Source organism: Branchiostoma belcheri, unplaced genomic scaffold (assembly GCF_001625305.1).
Source record: "Branchiostoma belcheri isolate BF01 breed outbred unplaced genomic scaffold, Haploidv18h27 scaffold86, whole genome shotgun sequence".
Taxonomy (NCBI): domain Eukaryota; kingdom Metazoa; phylum Chordata; class Leptocardii; order Amphioxiformes; family Branchiostomatidae; genus Branchiostoma; species Branchiostoma belcheri.
This window is the reverse complement of record NW_017804531.1, coordinates 384,290-398,625: the sequence shown is the minus strand read 5'-3', so window position 1 is coordinate 398,625 and position 14,336 is coordinate 384,290. Positions and strand designations below refer to the sequence as shown.

The 14,336-nt window shown below is 41.3% G+C and overlaps 4 protein-coding genes across 4 annotated transcripts in view; 3 read left to right on the top strand and 1 right to left on the bottom strand.

Moving 5' to 3' along the window:
- The first annotated feature begins 21 nt into the window (after nt 1–21).
- Nucleotides 22–3,951, top strand: LOC109487161 (ER membrane protein complex subunit 3-like). The gene is made up of 6 exons (XM_019791141.1): nt 22–400; nt 948–1,055; nt 1,536–1,700; nt 2,129–2,311; nt 2,936–3,013; nt 3,197–3,951. Exons 1-6 carry the CDS (start codon nt 257–259, stop codon nt 3,296–3,298), a joined length of 780 nt encoding a protein of 259 aa, XP_019646700.1. The 5' UTR covers nt 22–256; the 3' UTR covers nt 3,299–3,951.
- A 1,265-nt stretch (nt 3,952–5,216) lies between these two features.
- LOC109487171 (histamine H3 receptor-like) lies at nt 5,217–7,218 on the top strand. The gene is made up of 3 exons (XM_019791157.1): nt 5,217–5,725; nt 6,225–6,486; nt 6,837–7,218. Exons 1-3 carry the CDS (start codon nt 5,415–5,417, stop codon nt 7,203–7,205), a joined length of 942 nt encoding a protein of 313 aa, XP_019646716.1. The 5' UTR covers nt 5,217–5,414; the 3' UTR covers nt 7,206–7,218.
- A 210-nt stretch (nt 7,219–7,428) lies between these two features.
- Nucleotides 7,429–10,864, bottom strand: LOC109487172 (peroxisomal membrane protein 2-like). The gene is made up of 5 exons (XM_019791158.1): nt 10,647–10,864; nt 10,126–10,236; nt 9,422–9,584; nt 8,971–9,090; nt 7,429–8,508 (listed from the first exon to the last, which is right to left on the bottom strand). The coding sequence occupies exons 1-5, from the start codon at nt 10,748–10,750 to the stop codon at nt 8,440–8,442; spliced, it is 567 nt and encodes a 188-aa protein (XP_019646717.1). The 5' UTR covers nt 10,751–10,864; the 3' UTR covers nt 7,429–8,439.
- Nucleotides 10,865–11,308: 444 nt separating this feature from the next.
- Nucleotides 11,309–14,336, top strand: part of LOC109487170 (integral membrane protein DGCR2/IDD-like) — an 11,885-nt gene continuing 8,857 nt past the window's right edge. The window contains 1 exon segment of the mRNA XM_019791155.1: nt 11,309–11,513. Within this exon segment, the coding sequence (XP_019646714.1) occupies nt 11,465–11,513 (49 nt within the window). The 5' untranslated portion in view covers nt 11,309–11,464.

The window sequence follows — 14,336 nt, the reverse complement described above, 5'->3', positions numbered from 1 at the left end:
ACCGCGAGTAACCCCGTGCGATGACCTATGACACAACAAAATGGTGTCCATGCGCTAGTGACGTATGTTCTCTGACATTTCCAACTTCGCGATTGATTTAAGCGCTATCTAAGGACACATTCTACCCATGTTCTCCTGTGATAGAATATTTAGTTCACCTAGAATCTTCTGACAACAATTTGGACGACCACCTAGCCATCTAGGCACCGTATAGTTGACCTGAAAAATCGTGGGCGACCGAAAAATTTTTTTCAAGATGGCGGACCCAGAATTGTTGTTGGACCCAGCCATACGAATCTGGGTGTTCATGCCCATCGTCGTGATCACATTCCTTGTGGGCCTTATCAGACACAACGTCAGTCTTCTGTTGCAGTCTGACAAGAAGGTGGAGCTACAGCAGGTATGCGTTTAGTGCTGGTCTGAATCAGAATTTGACTGTGATCTTGATGTGAGGAAAGAATCTGATAATTTGTATCAAAACTCAAAGGTAATAAAGACATTATAGCCAGGAATACTATAGAAAATCCAACATGTTCAGGTACCAGTATAATCGCAGTATAATCCACAAATGTCTGTAGTCCTTCAGAGGTGACGTTATGTCACATTTTAAGGGTAACCACAATTTTAAATCACCCATCACACTGGCTGACTGACAAGCATATTATGTCGTCACGCCGCGTGCCTGTGAAGCTGGTATGTTACACTGAAGGGCACATATACTGGCTATACAGATACAAAAGATACAAATACAGAATGCAGTGCATTGCCCAAAGCAAATGAAGGTGTGGCAAACCACATTACATCATTTGTCAGCCAAGCTTAACTGTTGTAGATACAACATTGTTCATCATCTCAGCAGATGACAACTCCTTAAGTTACCCTTTGATTTTTAACATTGTTCATCACCTAACCTGATGATGACTGCTTCACCCTTTGATTTTGCACAGGTTGCTGACAGCCAGGCTCTCATCAGAAGCCGATTACTGAGGGAGCATGGGAAATACGTCCCCCGTCAGTCTTTCCTGATGAGAAAACATTTCTTCAACGAGGAAGAGGTTGGTGTAGTGTTGTCATCTGCCTTTTTATCTATTATAATCTATTTTATCTTTTATCTCGGTAACATCATAGCCTATAGCTAGCCATATGCTTGATATGTAAACAGTTATTGAAGGTGGGAATCATAAATTTCCTTACTTGTACATCAATGAAGATTAGCCTCACTCAAGCATCACTCGTCATGTAGCTCACTCACATAGCATACAATGTATTTTTTAGAGGCTGATTTTGGGATCACCAGGATATAGATAGGATGGCAACCAGGCTAGATGAAGGTTAGACACCCAGGTAATGAGATACACAACAAAACAGTTACTTAAACAACTGGATAGATTTTGTCTTCATGAAAGTTCATCTGTGTTAGTCAGTCTACTGAGGAAGACCACAGTGGCTTGTCAAAAGTCTTAAGTGAGAACATTTCCCTTTTGTGTTCGAGCAAAAGTTTTAAAGATTTAAAGATTTTGTGTTTCCTTCCACAGAGCGGCTACTTCAAGAAGCAGAAACGGAAACCAGTAATGAAGAACCCCATGACAGACCCGACAATGATGACGGACATGCTGAAGGGAAACCTGACCAGCGTTCTTCCCATGATTGTCATCGGTGGCTGGATCAACTGGGCTTTCTCTGGGTTTCTCACAACAAAGGTAGATAAATAAAGAGACTCAGCTGCAGAGCTTCTAGATTTAAGAATAGTACCTTACCTTTCAGTGTGGACTTATTGAATGAATTTTAAGATATGCTCTTTGTCTCATACCCCCACTTCAGCCAGGTTAGGCTGCATTGTTATGTGTGTTTGTGTACATGTTGCAAATAAACAATTGTTGTATTGAGGTCACCTGAGTAGCACCAAATGGCAGCAGCTCCAGGCCTTTGTGGTCCCATGAAGATGTAGTGGGCCTACCAATAACGCATGCCTCATTGCTGTATGACAGCGTCCTGTCATGCAACAACTGACAGCCCAGCTGCTAAGTTGAGGACCAGAGCTTAAGCATAAAACAAAATAAACAGCAAAAAAGACAGTCATCATCCTCATCTATCTACTAAACTTCCCTTCTGTTTAACTGCCCCCCAGGTGCCCTTCCCTCTGACCCTTCGGTTTAAGCCGATGCTGCAGCGTGGCGTGGACCTGCCATCGCTGGACGCCTCCTGGGTCAGCTCCGTGTCCTGGTACTTCCTGAACGTGTTTGGCCTGCGCAGCTTCTACACACTCATCCTGGGGGAGAACAACGCTGCAGATACATCACGAGTCATGCAGGTAAGGAAGGGAAAGGACAAGGAAGGGAATGATAAGTTACCGGAACAAAAACGTGTTTGGCCTGCGCAGCTTCTACACACTCATCCTGGGGGAGAACAACGCTGCAGACACATCACGGGTCATGCAGGTAAGGAAAGGATTGTGATTGTGACAGGGAAGACAGACAGTACTAGTATGTACAGGTAGTATGAATCAATCTGAACGTGTTCGGGCTGCGCAGCTTCTACACACTCATCCTGGGGGAGAACAACGCTGCAGACACGTCACGGGTCATGCAGGTAAGGAAAGGAAAAGTAGGGTCATGTGGCTGTATCAGCAGTTTTTGGCTCAGAACCAAGAGGTCCTGGGTTCGAATCCTGCCATGTCACTGATCTTCTCTGCCTCCTGGGAATGTCACTTTACAGAACTTTCCCCACTTCATTCTGGTGAAAATGAGTACCTAGCTTCGGCTAGGGATGTACATGTAACTTGCCACCATTCCTCACATATTTTCAAGGAAAGTAAGTAATGGAATTTTGGGGTTGACTATTTGGTAGAAAGTCGTGCTGTACTTACATTCTGTTAGTGTGATTTGATCATAAGAAATACCGGTACACTAAAAGGTTTCGTCCATGTGCTATACAGGAGCAGATGTCTGGTGCTGCCATGGCGATGCCCCCTGACCCTAATAAGGCGTTTAAGGCTGAGTGGGAAGCGCTGGAGGTATGATATGTAACGAATAGGTTTTTATCAAAAGTAACAAACTTTTACCAAAGGTTCTGAACACTTAGCTGTACTATAATTGCATTCTGTGTTTTAAAGCCTTTTCAATTCAGCCAATTATGGCTGCTTACAGGCTTTTGTATGTACTTGTATGGTACGAATTAACCAATCTCTCTCTTCTAGGTGACGGACCATCAGTGGGCGCTGGAGAATGTCGAGGAGGAACTCATCCGGGGATCCAACCTGCCGCCCGAGGAGATCTTCGTCAAGGATAAATTTGCATAAATTATTAACAGCCTAGAGGCATTTAACCTGGGTGCTATCCTCAGCAGTTTGTCTGTAGTAGCTAGCATCCACAGAGGATGGCACCCAGGCTAAGAGGGCTTGACATGGTCCCATCTTATCCTCTAACAAAAATGATTGTACGTGTATCTTTCTTTTGTCCCGACATTGTCTGCCAGAAAGACAGATTCATTTTGAAAAAGTCACCCATAAGAGTTGAAGAAAACTTGATAAGAAACACAGGAATGTAACATTATATTTGAAAGGTCAGAGCCAAAAATGGAAGTTACAGAGAAGCAAGAGGGATAGTAAAAAATTGAAATTTCTTTGTCTGTTACTTGTATTTAAAGACTGTAAAGTGAATGTGTTTCTGAAAAAATGACATGTGAAGACATGGTAGCTGTATTCAATTATTATCATAATACACATATTAGGAACAGTGGATAACAAGGATAGGAACTACCGGTAAATCTTACATATTGTGAAACTAGTAATTTGACATGTCCTTGATGCAGTACAAACGTACATGTGTAAGTTCCCTGTAAGGTTAAAGGAGTTGATTGTTATTGCCATGTCATCATCACATCTATATCACACACTTGACTACAATACCAGTTGTATAGCAATAAAATACAAAAACACTTTGGAAAAAAAAACAGCTCCTTGCCTTGAGTTTGAGATACTCTGTTATAATATAAATGTTGCAATATAAATGCTCTATCTTATGCCTACTAGTACATACACTCATGATCAATCATACCATGGAGCTATATTATAGCTCCATGGTTATACATGTTTGTATCCTGCCATTCTTTAATACAGACACCATATACCTGATTAATATTTCATCACTCAATGTTGACACCTTTACAGGTGTTTCTATTGCTTTTCACTGGAACAACATGGTTTTACAATAGCCCACCTCCCTACCATCTGTATCTTTGCTTTACACTCTCATATTGCTATCGCATTTCTCATTCCATGATGTCACCCCTCTTTGTCATACAACTGCCCTCCTGTCCAACACAGCATCTTTTTACAGCCTCGATTTTCTCGAGCAAACATTTTGTCGGTATTCATTTCCCTCCAGGGAAGGGATCAGCGTGCTAAATCGCTTTATGACGGATGTGTTTCACCTCTTTAGTGTCTGGAAGTCAAAAGGCTGAGGTAACCGGGCCTTGAATTTTGGTAAAATGATTTCTCCTGGGTGTGCTAGAGTCTTAAATTTCGGACAAACAATGCCTAACAGTCATAGAATCTACCATAATAGATTTCATCTCATTTATCATAAAAATTGTGTATAGATTTTGTAATATATCCTTTCTGCCAGGCATGTAAGTAAATAGGCATTCTGCATGTGAAGTTGAAACTAGGGCATAAATTGAAGCTGTAAAGATCCAAGCAAATATGCAGATGGTAAAACAATCAAATCGTCGTGCCTGCTTTCCCACATCGTGAACCACGTGAATCATGTGCACTAAAAAGGATTGGTCATGCCAATATTTATAACATCCGATTATATTACAAGGACCACCTGTTAAGTATATTGCTTGAGTGTATTTTCTCGGTGGACAAGACCCTTGCCATCGGCCTACTGTTGAGTGATTGTATTCACTTTGAGTTCTGACAGGAAGAACTTAAGTCATTTGGGTACACGCCATTACTGTCAACAGGCATCAGTCATATGGCACAAGGACTTTGCACGCGTTGCTAGGAGCTGTACAAGTTCGTATTCCAGGATACAAAGATCGGAGGTACTGTTATGGCTGACCCAGGGAGTGTCGATCTCAACACATTCTTTGGTTGTATCGGTGCAGTTACAATTGTAGAAAACACTGTCAGTTGGCATTAGAGGGTGTACGACCTAGGGGGCGTCTTCGCCAGACTTGGACCAGCGACTTGAAAGAGTGGACAGGACAACCCATAGGCCAGCTGGCAGGACTGGCGGAGAATCGCCGGAGGTGGAAAACTCTTGTTGAAAGCCACATTGGCCCTACGCCTGAAACGTGACAGCTATGGGACTGGTGAAGTGAGGTGATAAGGACTTTAAACACGTTGTTAGGAGCTGTGCAAGTTACTAGTATTCCAGGATAGAAAGATTGGAGGTCCCGGGACTGCTATGGCCAGCGCAGGCACTATCGTTCTAAACACGTTTTTCAGCTGTCTCAGCGCGGTTACAATCATAGGAAACGTCCTAGCTATCGCTGTCTTCACCAAGGACGGAAAGCTCCGATCTACAGGCGATGTGTACATCCTCAATTTGGCCGTGGCCGACCTTACGGTGGGGGCGATCTCCATGCCCTTTACTATTGCGGAGAATGTGATAGGGCACTGGCCGCTGTCGCAGGCGCTGTGCAAGGCGTGGCTGGTTGTGGACTTCACGGCTTGTTCCGAGTCGGTCCTGTCCATGGTGCTGATCAGCTTCGACAGGTAACGGTGAAAAGCTTATTGCAAATTCGTGCCCGGAGGCTAATTGCAAATTACAAAACATAAAAGAACAATGAAACAGGGTATAAGATAACTAAAGTCTACATGATAAAGGTAGCTGTCTAGAACTATATCTACGTGTATGTCTAAAACTATGTCTGAAGGGTTTGACTTCTCTTCTGTAAACCATGGAAGACGTAATCGGTAATGTCCCACCTTTTCCAAAATTAACGATAACGCTGTTTTTTTAACTGTGTTGATTTTGAACCACCACGTTATATTATTAACCATATGTCGACAATATTGAATGTAACTTGTATATTCATGTCTGTGTACTAGGTTCAAGGTACAAGGTTTGTGTACAAGGTTCAATGTACTATAATAGCCCACCGTGTTAGCTTTAGTTACTGAATATGTTGATTGTAAACTTAGGCGCGATTAAGTTTTTACTACAAGGCCGATTTGTCCCATGTTTTTTTAATCAATAATTCTTTTACTACAGGTATTTACAGATCGTCCGGCCTCACAGGCATCGCGCGAAGACATTCCGAGTGAAGTTGGCTCTGCTGGCGTGTACGTGGATCATTGCTTTCCTCATGTACGGTCCTGCTATTCTTCTCTGGGACGTTTTTACAGGAGTTAACCCCATCCAGACAAACCGATGTGAGGCGGACTTTCCTCTGAGAAGTGCGGCTTACACTTTTACCATGTCTTTCATGGAATTTGTCGTGCCGCTCGCCCTACTGTCATACCTGTACTCGCAGGTACTAAACTTTTATTACTCGCTCTAGTTGCTGTAAATCTACTCCGTGTTTTGTTTTGCTCTTTTCAAAACTGTTAACATTACGTATTGAAGGTGTAATACCCCACTGAGTAGTACTCCTATCAATTTTCTAAAAACTACTAATCGCTCCTATAGATTTCAAAGTAATGATCAATGTTTTTAAATTCAACTCTACATTTTTAAAATTTATGAATGAATATATTTTGCTGTGATGTGTTGTCAGTATAAGCCTCACAATATCACAAAGATTGCCTTATTCAGGATATTTCCAGTTTTGCTGCCCTGAAATCGCACTGGATGTCTTTAATGAATAATACTACTACTACCTAGGTGTACTGCCACGCCATCCGCTGGTTCAGACGCCGCCCAAGTTCCGCAGACGGCCGGGGAACCGCCACCGAACTCGGCAAAATGTTCCACCGCCGACTGGCCGTGAACCTGACCGTGCTACTGTTGGTGTTCTTCGTCTGCTGGTGTCCCTACATGGTCGGCACGATGATTCTGTCCCAGTGTGCTTCGTGTATAGACTACTACTCTGTCGCTTTCGTGGCGCTGGACTGGTTACTATGGAGTAATTCGGCGATAAATCCGTTCCTGTACGCCTACTGTTCCCCGCGTTTTAGGGAGAGCGTCACCCGTCTGGTGTCCAAATGTTGCGGGACACAAACTGCAGGACATATTTCACCACAGCCAGTGTAAAAATTAACACTAAAACCACCACAAATAATGAATGAGAATAGTTTGTTTGATTTAAGTAGAAAATTGTGACAAGAAGACAGTGAAGATAGAGAGAAATGTAAGTTTGGTAAGTCTTGCCTCGGACAACAAGGTTTAAAATTAAGAGGGTCCGGATAGAGGATAGAGCAAGGAGCTTAGAGGTTGTTGCTGTGGTATTTCTAAGTGCATGAAAAAAAAACAGACTGATTCACTACTGCTTTTAAAATTCAAGAAGCTATATTTTTTGTTCATTGTTGATCCTGATGTTATAATTAATCCTTCCTTCTTTACTCCCATTCATTTTTCCATTAAGCATGCATGTCTGCATAATTACTTGTTAATATACCATTCTATTGAAATATAAAAATATGAAATAAAATCACACTATAATCTCAAGAAGGGATAAGTGTAGCAAAGATTAACACAGCCATACTGTAATAAGTGTTGTAATATCTACAGAGCCTACATTGCTTCAACTTGATCATAATGCATTCTGATATGTGTTTAGCTCATGATTATACACATTTTTTTCTCAGTACAAAGCCTTCCACCTAGATATGCCAGTATTGATAAAAAATTACAATTTACAAAGCATAGTAAATAGTACTTTCGTCTCTTGTAAGGCACTTTGTCATTTGTTACCTGCAACTGATTCCATAGTGTACTCATATATCAAAACAACACCCAATAGAAGATTAAAATTGTAGTTAATGGAAAAACACTAACTAAAGGATGTCACCATTTTTGTCTTTTTAGTCTTGTACATAATACAATTTGCTCAAATTACCAGTAGAAATATAATTCCTGATTACATCACAAATTTAGGTATCATTGTTTCTGATTGCCAGAGCATTTTTCTCAAATCTTCCTCCCTCTTTCTCATTTTCTGTGGTTTAAACAACCAACAAAACAGTAAAATTGATATACATTGTAGCTGACGACAGAGGAATACTAGTACATGTATGTAAAAATCTTGGAGGACATGTGAAGCATGTCCTTCTAATTCTGTAGCCTCCTTCACAGATTTGTGTGATGGCGGAGATAAGTTTTGGGGGAAGCTACGTGACTTATGCTGTGGAGGGAATATTTTGCAGCAAAACACCCTCCAGGGCAAGACTCCCTCCGTGGCATAACTCCCAGAAGATATGAACGCTGTCATGACACAAGTCTGTGAAGGAGGCTAGTCCTTCCAGTGGTACAGTTATCCTCCCTGCGTCTATTTTCTGATGGAAGCGAGGATGGTCTGCCACAGAAGCGCCACCATGCTCACAAACAGGACACGGTACTGCAGGGAGACAAGGAAGGGTCAGAAAGTCATCTTGTGAGTAGTACCGGTAAGACATCTTATAGAGGAAAATAAGCTTATGTTATTGTGTAACAAATATATTTATATATTCAGTAACAAATACATGAGAATTCTTTTCTTACAGTTAAGAATCTCAATATGGAAATAAGAGTGTTTTGTACATGTACATTACTGCATATTTTCTCTGTATCATATGTGTAGCCTCTCTCTCTATCTACTAGTATGTCAGTCTCAAAAACACTATGACTAAGTAAATCAAGAAGCTTAAATATTACATGTATCTTTTTAGCTTCTTTGTGTAACTGTCTATATACTAGTATAAAGTTCAAACAACGTGAAAAACATTTTTTAAAGACATCCAACTAGGATATGCAAAATATTAAGGTAATTGTGACTTCAAGATGAATTCTTCACAGAGAAGGAAAAGAGAAGCATCCTTACCTGCACAGGTACGTAGTTGATATTGATGAACATGAAGACAGTCCACACCTTCCAGTTCATCTTCAGTGTGGTCCAGTAGGCTTCTTTCATCTTCATCTTAAACACAGTAAGGTTCTGTCCCTGCAAGGAAAAAGAAACTTGAAGAAAATATATTCATTTGACACAAAAATAAACTTTAAAAAAATGTTTATACTAGTGCAGGCTTAAGTGCACTGTAATTCCTGATTTTTTTTGCAGTACTTTTATGTTCACGGTTTTTGCTGTCACTTCTGTACCGCTAACTTCCTCGAGTTTCTTTTTCCTGCACCTGCCGACACTGTGAACATATAGTTCCGTGAACATGTCCATTTTCTCAGACCATGAACTTTTGCTACTGTGAACATAGAGTGAATTGCAGTGACCCTTTTTTTGCTATAACCATGATTCCCAGACCCAAACTGTGAAAGCTTACCTCCAAGGTGTTCATGACAAGGAAGAACAGGAAAATCAGGGGAGGTGCAAAGAGCAGCCGATCTGCTAGGAGGCGCTTCACTGCAGCGTACTCCTTGTCTGGTGGGATGGTCCTCTCCAGCCAGCGGTGAAAGTAGTGGGCAAGGGGTGCTGTCACAAAGGTTCTGGCAGAGAGTGGGAGAGAGATATCATTTCATTTTGCAGAGACTTGCTGTAGAAGGGGAAGGAGCTTTTTCGTAATCTCCAAGCAGATCATACGGTGGCAGTATCCACTGGCCAGAGGAGTGTCTATTAGGCCAATGGATACTGTCTGGCTAATGGATATTGCCTGGCCAATACTGTCTTTTGCAGCCACTGAAAGATCTGCTTGGAGATTGGTTTTTCGTAGTGTTTTACTGGTAAGTTTGAAGTTGAAACAATACATTCTGAAGTAATACATGGAAACTCCTGCCCACTGTGAAGGGTTCTAGCTAGCACCTGTTTTTCCGCCAATTGACGGAACTCATGAAAACCAAAGCACTGACATCCAGATTAGCCTGGACCAAATCAGGCTCCTGGTGCCCAACAGTTGCCGCCCAGCCAGCAAGAGATTGAGTAAACACAATCTAACATCAAGATTTACTGCATTTGTTCAGAACTTTGAATGGATAACTTGGCTGATGTTGGTTAGAAAAAAAAGTAGAAACATGATGTACTAGTACTTACCCCACAGCGGAATACCTGACTACAGCCAGCCATTCAATGGGAGCTGGTTTCCCAGCCCGATGGCTTATGATCTTCTGGGACAAGATGTTCCCAAGTGCCGACACCAATCCACTGAAACAAGTTAAGTTGTATATTCACTTCTTCATGTTGACAAAGTGACACACACTTGCAGGTATGCGTGCAGACTCACAGACAGACACACACACACACGTGCACACACAATCAGCTGCACACACACTAACACAAACGTACACACTATACACACACACGCACACAAAAACAATTAAAAATCAACCAACCAACCAACTAACCAAGCAAACAATTACAAATAATCGATAAACCAAATAAACAAACAAACAACCACAATGAACAGTCTCCTTTGTGGAGGAAACTCTTGAATGATTGCAACAATCTTAGCAGTGCTCCAAACTTACAAACATTGGTCATCGACTTTTGTTAATACTACATATGGAAACCACCCTCCCCATGCCCCATAACACTGCCGCCCCGCCCACAAATACCTTGTTATTGCCTTTGTGACGATAGGGTTTCTTCTCACCAGCACAATGTACTGTTTCAAAGCCCTCTGCACCAAGCTCTTCTTTTCTTCTTTACTCTTGTCCATCTTTGAAAAGACTGGCTCTAGATCTAGGTCTGTACGCTAGCTCAACTTTTCAAAAATGAACTTTGCCCAAGAAGCTCTGGGACAAAGGTCATTGGCCGCAAGAACAACAACAATCTTCGGATTAGGTCGGGTTCCGTCGGCTACCTTTCGTTGGCTGCCGGAAAATACCGACAGTTTCCGAAGGTCTAAATGGCTTCCTTTCATTATTAAATATTCTGAGTTTGTCATTATGATGCCACTTTGTCACTCTGTGTAGATCAGAAAAACACGATAAATAGTTTGCACCCATTTTCTCTTGGATTATTATTTAGCTACAAGGACTTTTCTGAATATCACTGGACTAGACTATTTATCCTTGGGTAAATGAATCTTCAATGTTATCATTGAAAATGAAGTTTAGGGACTTTAAAGATAATATCAATGATATTAAATTTATAAAAACTTTATATAAAATTGTGTATGGTTTGTTTTATGATTTGGGGAGTATATTCAATCTATTTTATTGTCATTTATGTTTCTCTTCCCCCTCCTTCATAGTTGGTAATAGTATAGTCCAACTAGAAAGTCCGCCATTTTGTGAGCTGAACAGGGTGGGGTGGGAGGCAGTCGTCGTTCCTGCTTTTCCTTCGAAGAACGATAATTTCACCCCGTTCTGTCCACACAAAACCGCCGGAATCTCTTCTACTACGTCGGGAAGATTTTCCTCGACCAAAAATGTTGTCGGCGCCGAGGAATTTGGGATATTTGGTTGTCCTTTTTCACGGTGAGTACTTGGAACGTGCTGCCTTTTACAGCCAGGAGCTTGGGGGGAGGAACCTATCCCTGGCTAGCAAGCGGGGTATTTGCCATGCATATGTTTGCTCAGTTCCTTTACTGGGCGTTCCTCCTGCCAGAATCTAGACTTCGTTAAGAATTTATGTGAATTCTAGCAGTTTTTGAAGCACTAGATGATGCTAGTTTTTGGTACACTGTCTTTGTTCGTTTGCAAACCTTGATCACAAACACACCGTTCGTTTGAAAAATTAGGTCAGATCGTTTGCTTGCTAGTCAACAGATCCCATGCTTTGTCCTGGCACCACATGTGGTGAAGCAAACAAGTAGAGTATTTCACTGAATTTACTCGAGTTAAAACCTTACTTTTGGACAGAATAAGCGAAGAAAAAAGATAGACTCCACCAGTATAAGTTGTAACATGTAACACAAAATTATGTATTCAATGTTGGAAAAATGGGCGTGTGATAGAAGTACATGCAGATGTGCTATAATTTACCAACTCAGTGATGTAACATTAGCTGTATAAAAATTTGATTATACTAGATCTATACCAAGGTATAGTGTGGTATAATAAGGTATGATATGTCATTAGGGTAACACAGTTCTTTATGATTTTTACATTTTTGGTATCATACAACATGGTCACAATTTTTTTGTAGAATCTCTATGTAGGACAACACAAAGAAACTCAAAGCTTGCCGAGCATAAGAAATATATCTGTATACAATTAGATGCATTATGCATGCCTTTTAACAGCTTAGTAAAAGGACAGGGGTAATTATCACCAACTCTTGTCCCTTTAATAGTTTGGCACATTTTCCACAATAGGTGTGATCAACATTGGAGAAACAATAGCTGTGGTGCTACTGGCACATCTGTGAGAGAGATGGAATCAAACCCTGATTTGTTTCTGTTGTATTTTCAACAGAGGACAAGAATAATAGGATGTAGATCTAGTGAAATTATTTTTTAAGTAAAGTAAAAAACCCTATATGTAGCACCAGTTTTTTCAACCATGGTCATATTTCTACTATTTGCCTATCTTTCTTGATCAGAATCTATGCTGTTTGCTACATTCAGTTTTAAAGATTTGGATGAAAGAAGATGGACAAAAAATTTGTTCACACATTTTGGTACAATGTACATGTACGAGTATTTAGTGCCCATTGTTGCTAACTACAGAAGCTCCCTGTTGTATAGTCGTGACCATGTATATTAGGTTTTGTTTGCTGAACGACTCCCAATGCAAACAAGTTGTATGTTTGCTTAATATAAAGACATACATACTTCTGATGTTAACTGATAAATGTATAATGTTTTTCAGCTTTGTAAATGGGGTGTTGGCTCTCAATGATATCTGTCAGTTAAAATTTGTGTGAAACAAAAGAGAATGATACACTTTTACTTGCAATGTGTGGCCAGGCTTTTAGCTAGGGGGTGTCCAGGGTGTCTTTTGGACGCCCTGTACTGAAAATAATAAGAAATTGGACGCAGGGCTCGAACTTAACGATGTCCCGATGTCCCCTGGCCACTAAAATTTCGGCCGGGACAACTGAAAAATCACTTTGGGACATTTTTGGGACACTGGAAAAATAACGAACATTCACAATCAGAATGTCAGCCGTTCATACGTTTGTCAGGCGCGCAACCCATTTTTGGGCCTCACCAAAAGCCGCCGAATTCGATATACACTCAGCTGAGCAGCGCGTGTGGCACCCGTGTACGCATGTGGCCACTAATTTGTCGCCCCGCCCATCGCCTTTGATCTATTGCAGCCCGCCGCCTTGGCGCCACTTTCCCACGCCAGTTCCCAGACATTCTATCCATGTAAACAACATTCAACCAATCACAGCTTCCATCCAATCAAGGCATCTGCCATATATGGCGAACTGTAACTGTTTAATGTTCGGATATTTCCGGAGATGCTCGGGAGATCAGCTGACAATGCCAAATATAGTGAACCGGCAAAGCTCGGGAATGTACGGTGTCTTTCGGTAAACTTCGCCTAGTTTCCCGCGAAATGACGAATGGAATGCCGAAAACAGCCGAAATCAGAAAATTTGAGAGTCATGGCCGGCATGGCACAGAGGAAAATTTCCTCTTTTTTTCTCCTCGCCGCGAGCGGCCCCGGAGTCGAATGCAGTCAATGCTGTCGATCCTCAAAGACGTTCAGGATCATCTCAGTCTGACGGCGTGGTTTCAACAACTGAGTGTCAGCCTCCAGATCGTACGGCCGGTACGAAAGAGGGATGCGCCGACGGAAGGGGGGAGGGGGCTTGAAATGTAAAACATTTAAACATGTAAATATTTGTGAATTGTAATACATGCAGTATAATATATATTACTGCAGTGTGCAGCATGCAGTATGCACACTTTACAGGGGCCACTTACTGTAGCCTACACATAACAAGTGGAAGGAAAGTTTGAAAAGAACTTTGGCTTGTCTTTGTTACATTTGTCGGCACAATAAACCAGCCAAGACAAGTTTCAATTTGAGTTGATTTTGTGTTTATTTCAATTGACAATTAGCTTACACAGCAATACTGTTCTCTGACTCAGCTTTATTGTTGTTGTAATACATACTTCCTGAAAACCAGTTTGGGACAGTCAATCCTCACTTTGGGACAGTTGGAATTTATTTTTGGGACAGTTCTGGGACAGTAGGGAAAAAAGTTAAGTTCGAGCCCTGTACACGTGTAGTAATATCAACATGGAAGTGCTCAAAAGCCTGTATCATAAATTTGAAAAAGCTACTACTAGTAGTATACAACTCCCCTCCTATGAATCAGTGAGGAATGTATAATGGTTTCTT

What these genes read in the sequence shown, in the direction of transcription:
- LOC109487172 (XM_019791158.1), bottom strand. Translation starts at nt 10,750, where the DNA reads ATGGACAAGAGTAAAGAAGAAAAGAAGAGCTTGGTGCAGAGGGCTTTG. An exon ending in GTCAGGTATTCCGCTGTGGG is followed by an intron (nt 9,585 to 10,125) that starts GTAAGTACTAGT and finishes ACTCTCTGCCAG; the next exon opens with AACCTTTGTGACAGCACCCC. An exon ending in TCAACTACGTACCTGTGCAG is followed by an intron (nt 8,509 to 8,970) that starts GTAAGGATGCTT and finishes GTCTCCCTGCAG; the next exon opens with TACCGTGTCCTGTTTGTGAG.
- LOC109487161 (XM_019791141.1), top strand. Translation starts at nt 257, where the DNA reads ATGGCGGACCCAGAATTGTTGTTGGACCCAGCCATACGAATCTGGGTG. An exon ending in AGAAGGTGGAGCTACAGCAG is followed by an intron (nt 401 to 947) that starts GTATGCGTTTAG and finishes GATTTTGCACAG; the next exon opens with GTTGCTGACAGCCAGGCTCT. An exon ending in CTGAGTGGGAAGCGCTGGAG is followed by an intron (nt 3,014 to 3,196) that starts GTATGATATGTA and finishes TCTCTCTTCTAG; the next exon opens with GTGACGGACCATCAGTGGGC.
- LOC109487171 (XM_019791157.1), top strand. Translation starts at nt 5,415, where the DNA reads ATGGCCAGCGCAGGCACTATCGTTCTAAACACGTTTTTCAGCTGTCTC. An exon ending in GTGCTGATCAGCTTCGACAG is followed by an intron (nt 5,726 to 6,224) that starts GTAACGGTGAAA and finishes CTTTTACTACAG; the next exon opens with GTATTTACAGATCGTCCGGC. An exon ending in TGTCATACCTGTACTCGCAG is followed by an intron (nt 6,487 to 6,836) that starts GTACTAAACTTT and finishes ACTACTACCTAG; the next exon opens with GTGTACTGCCACGCCATCCG.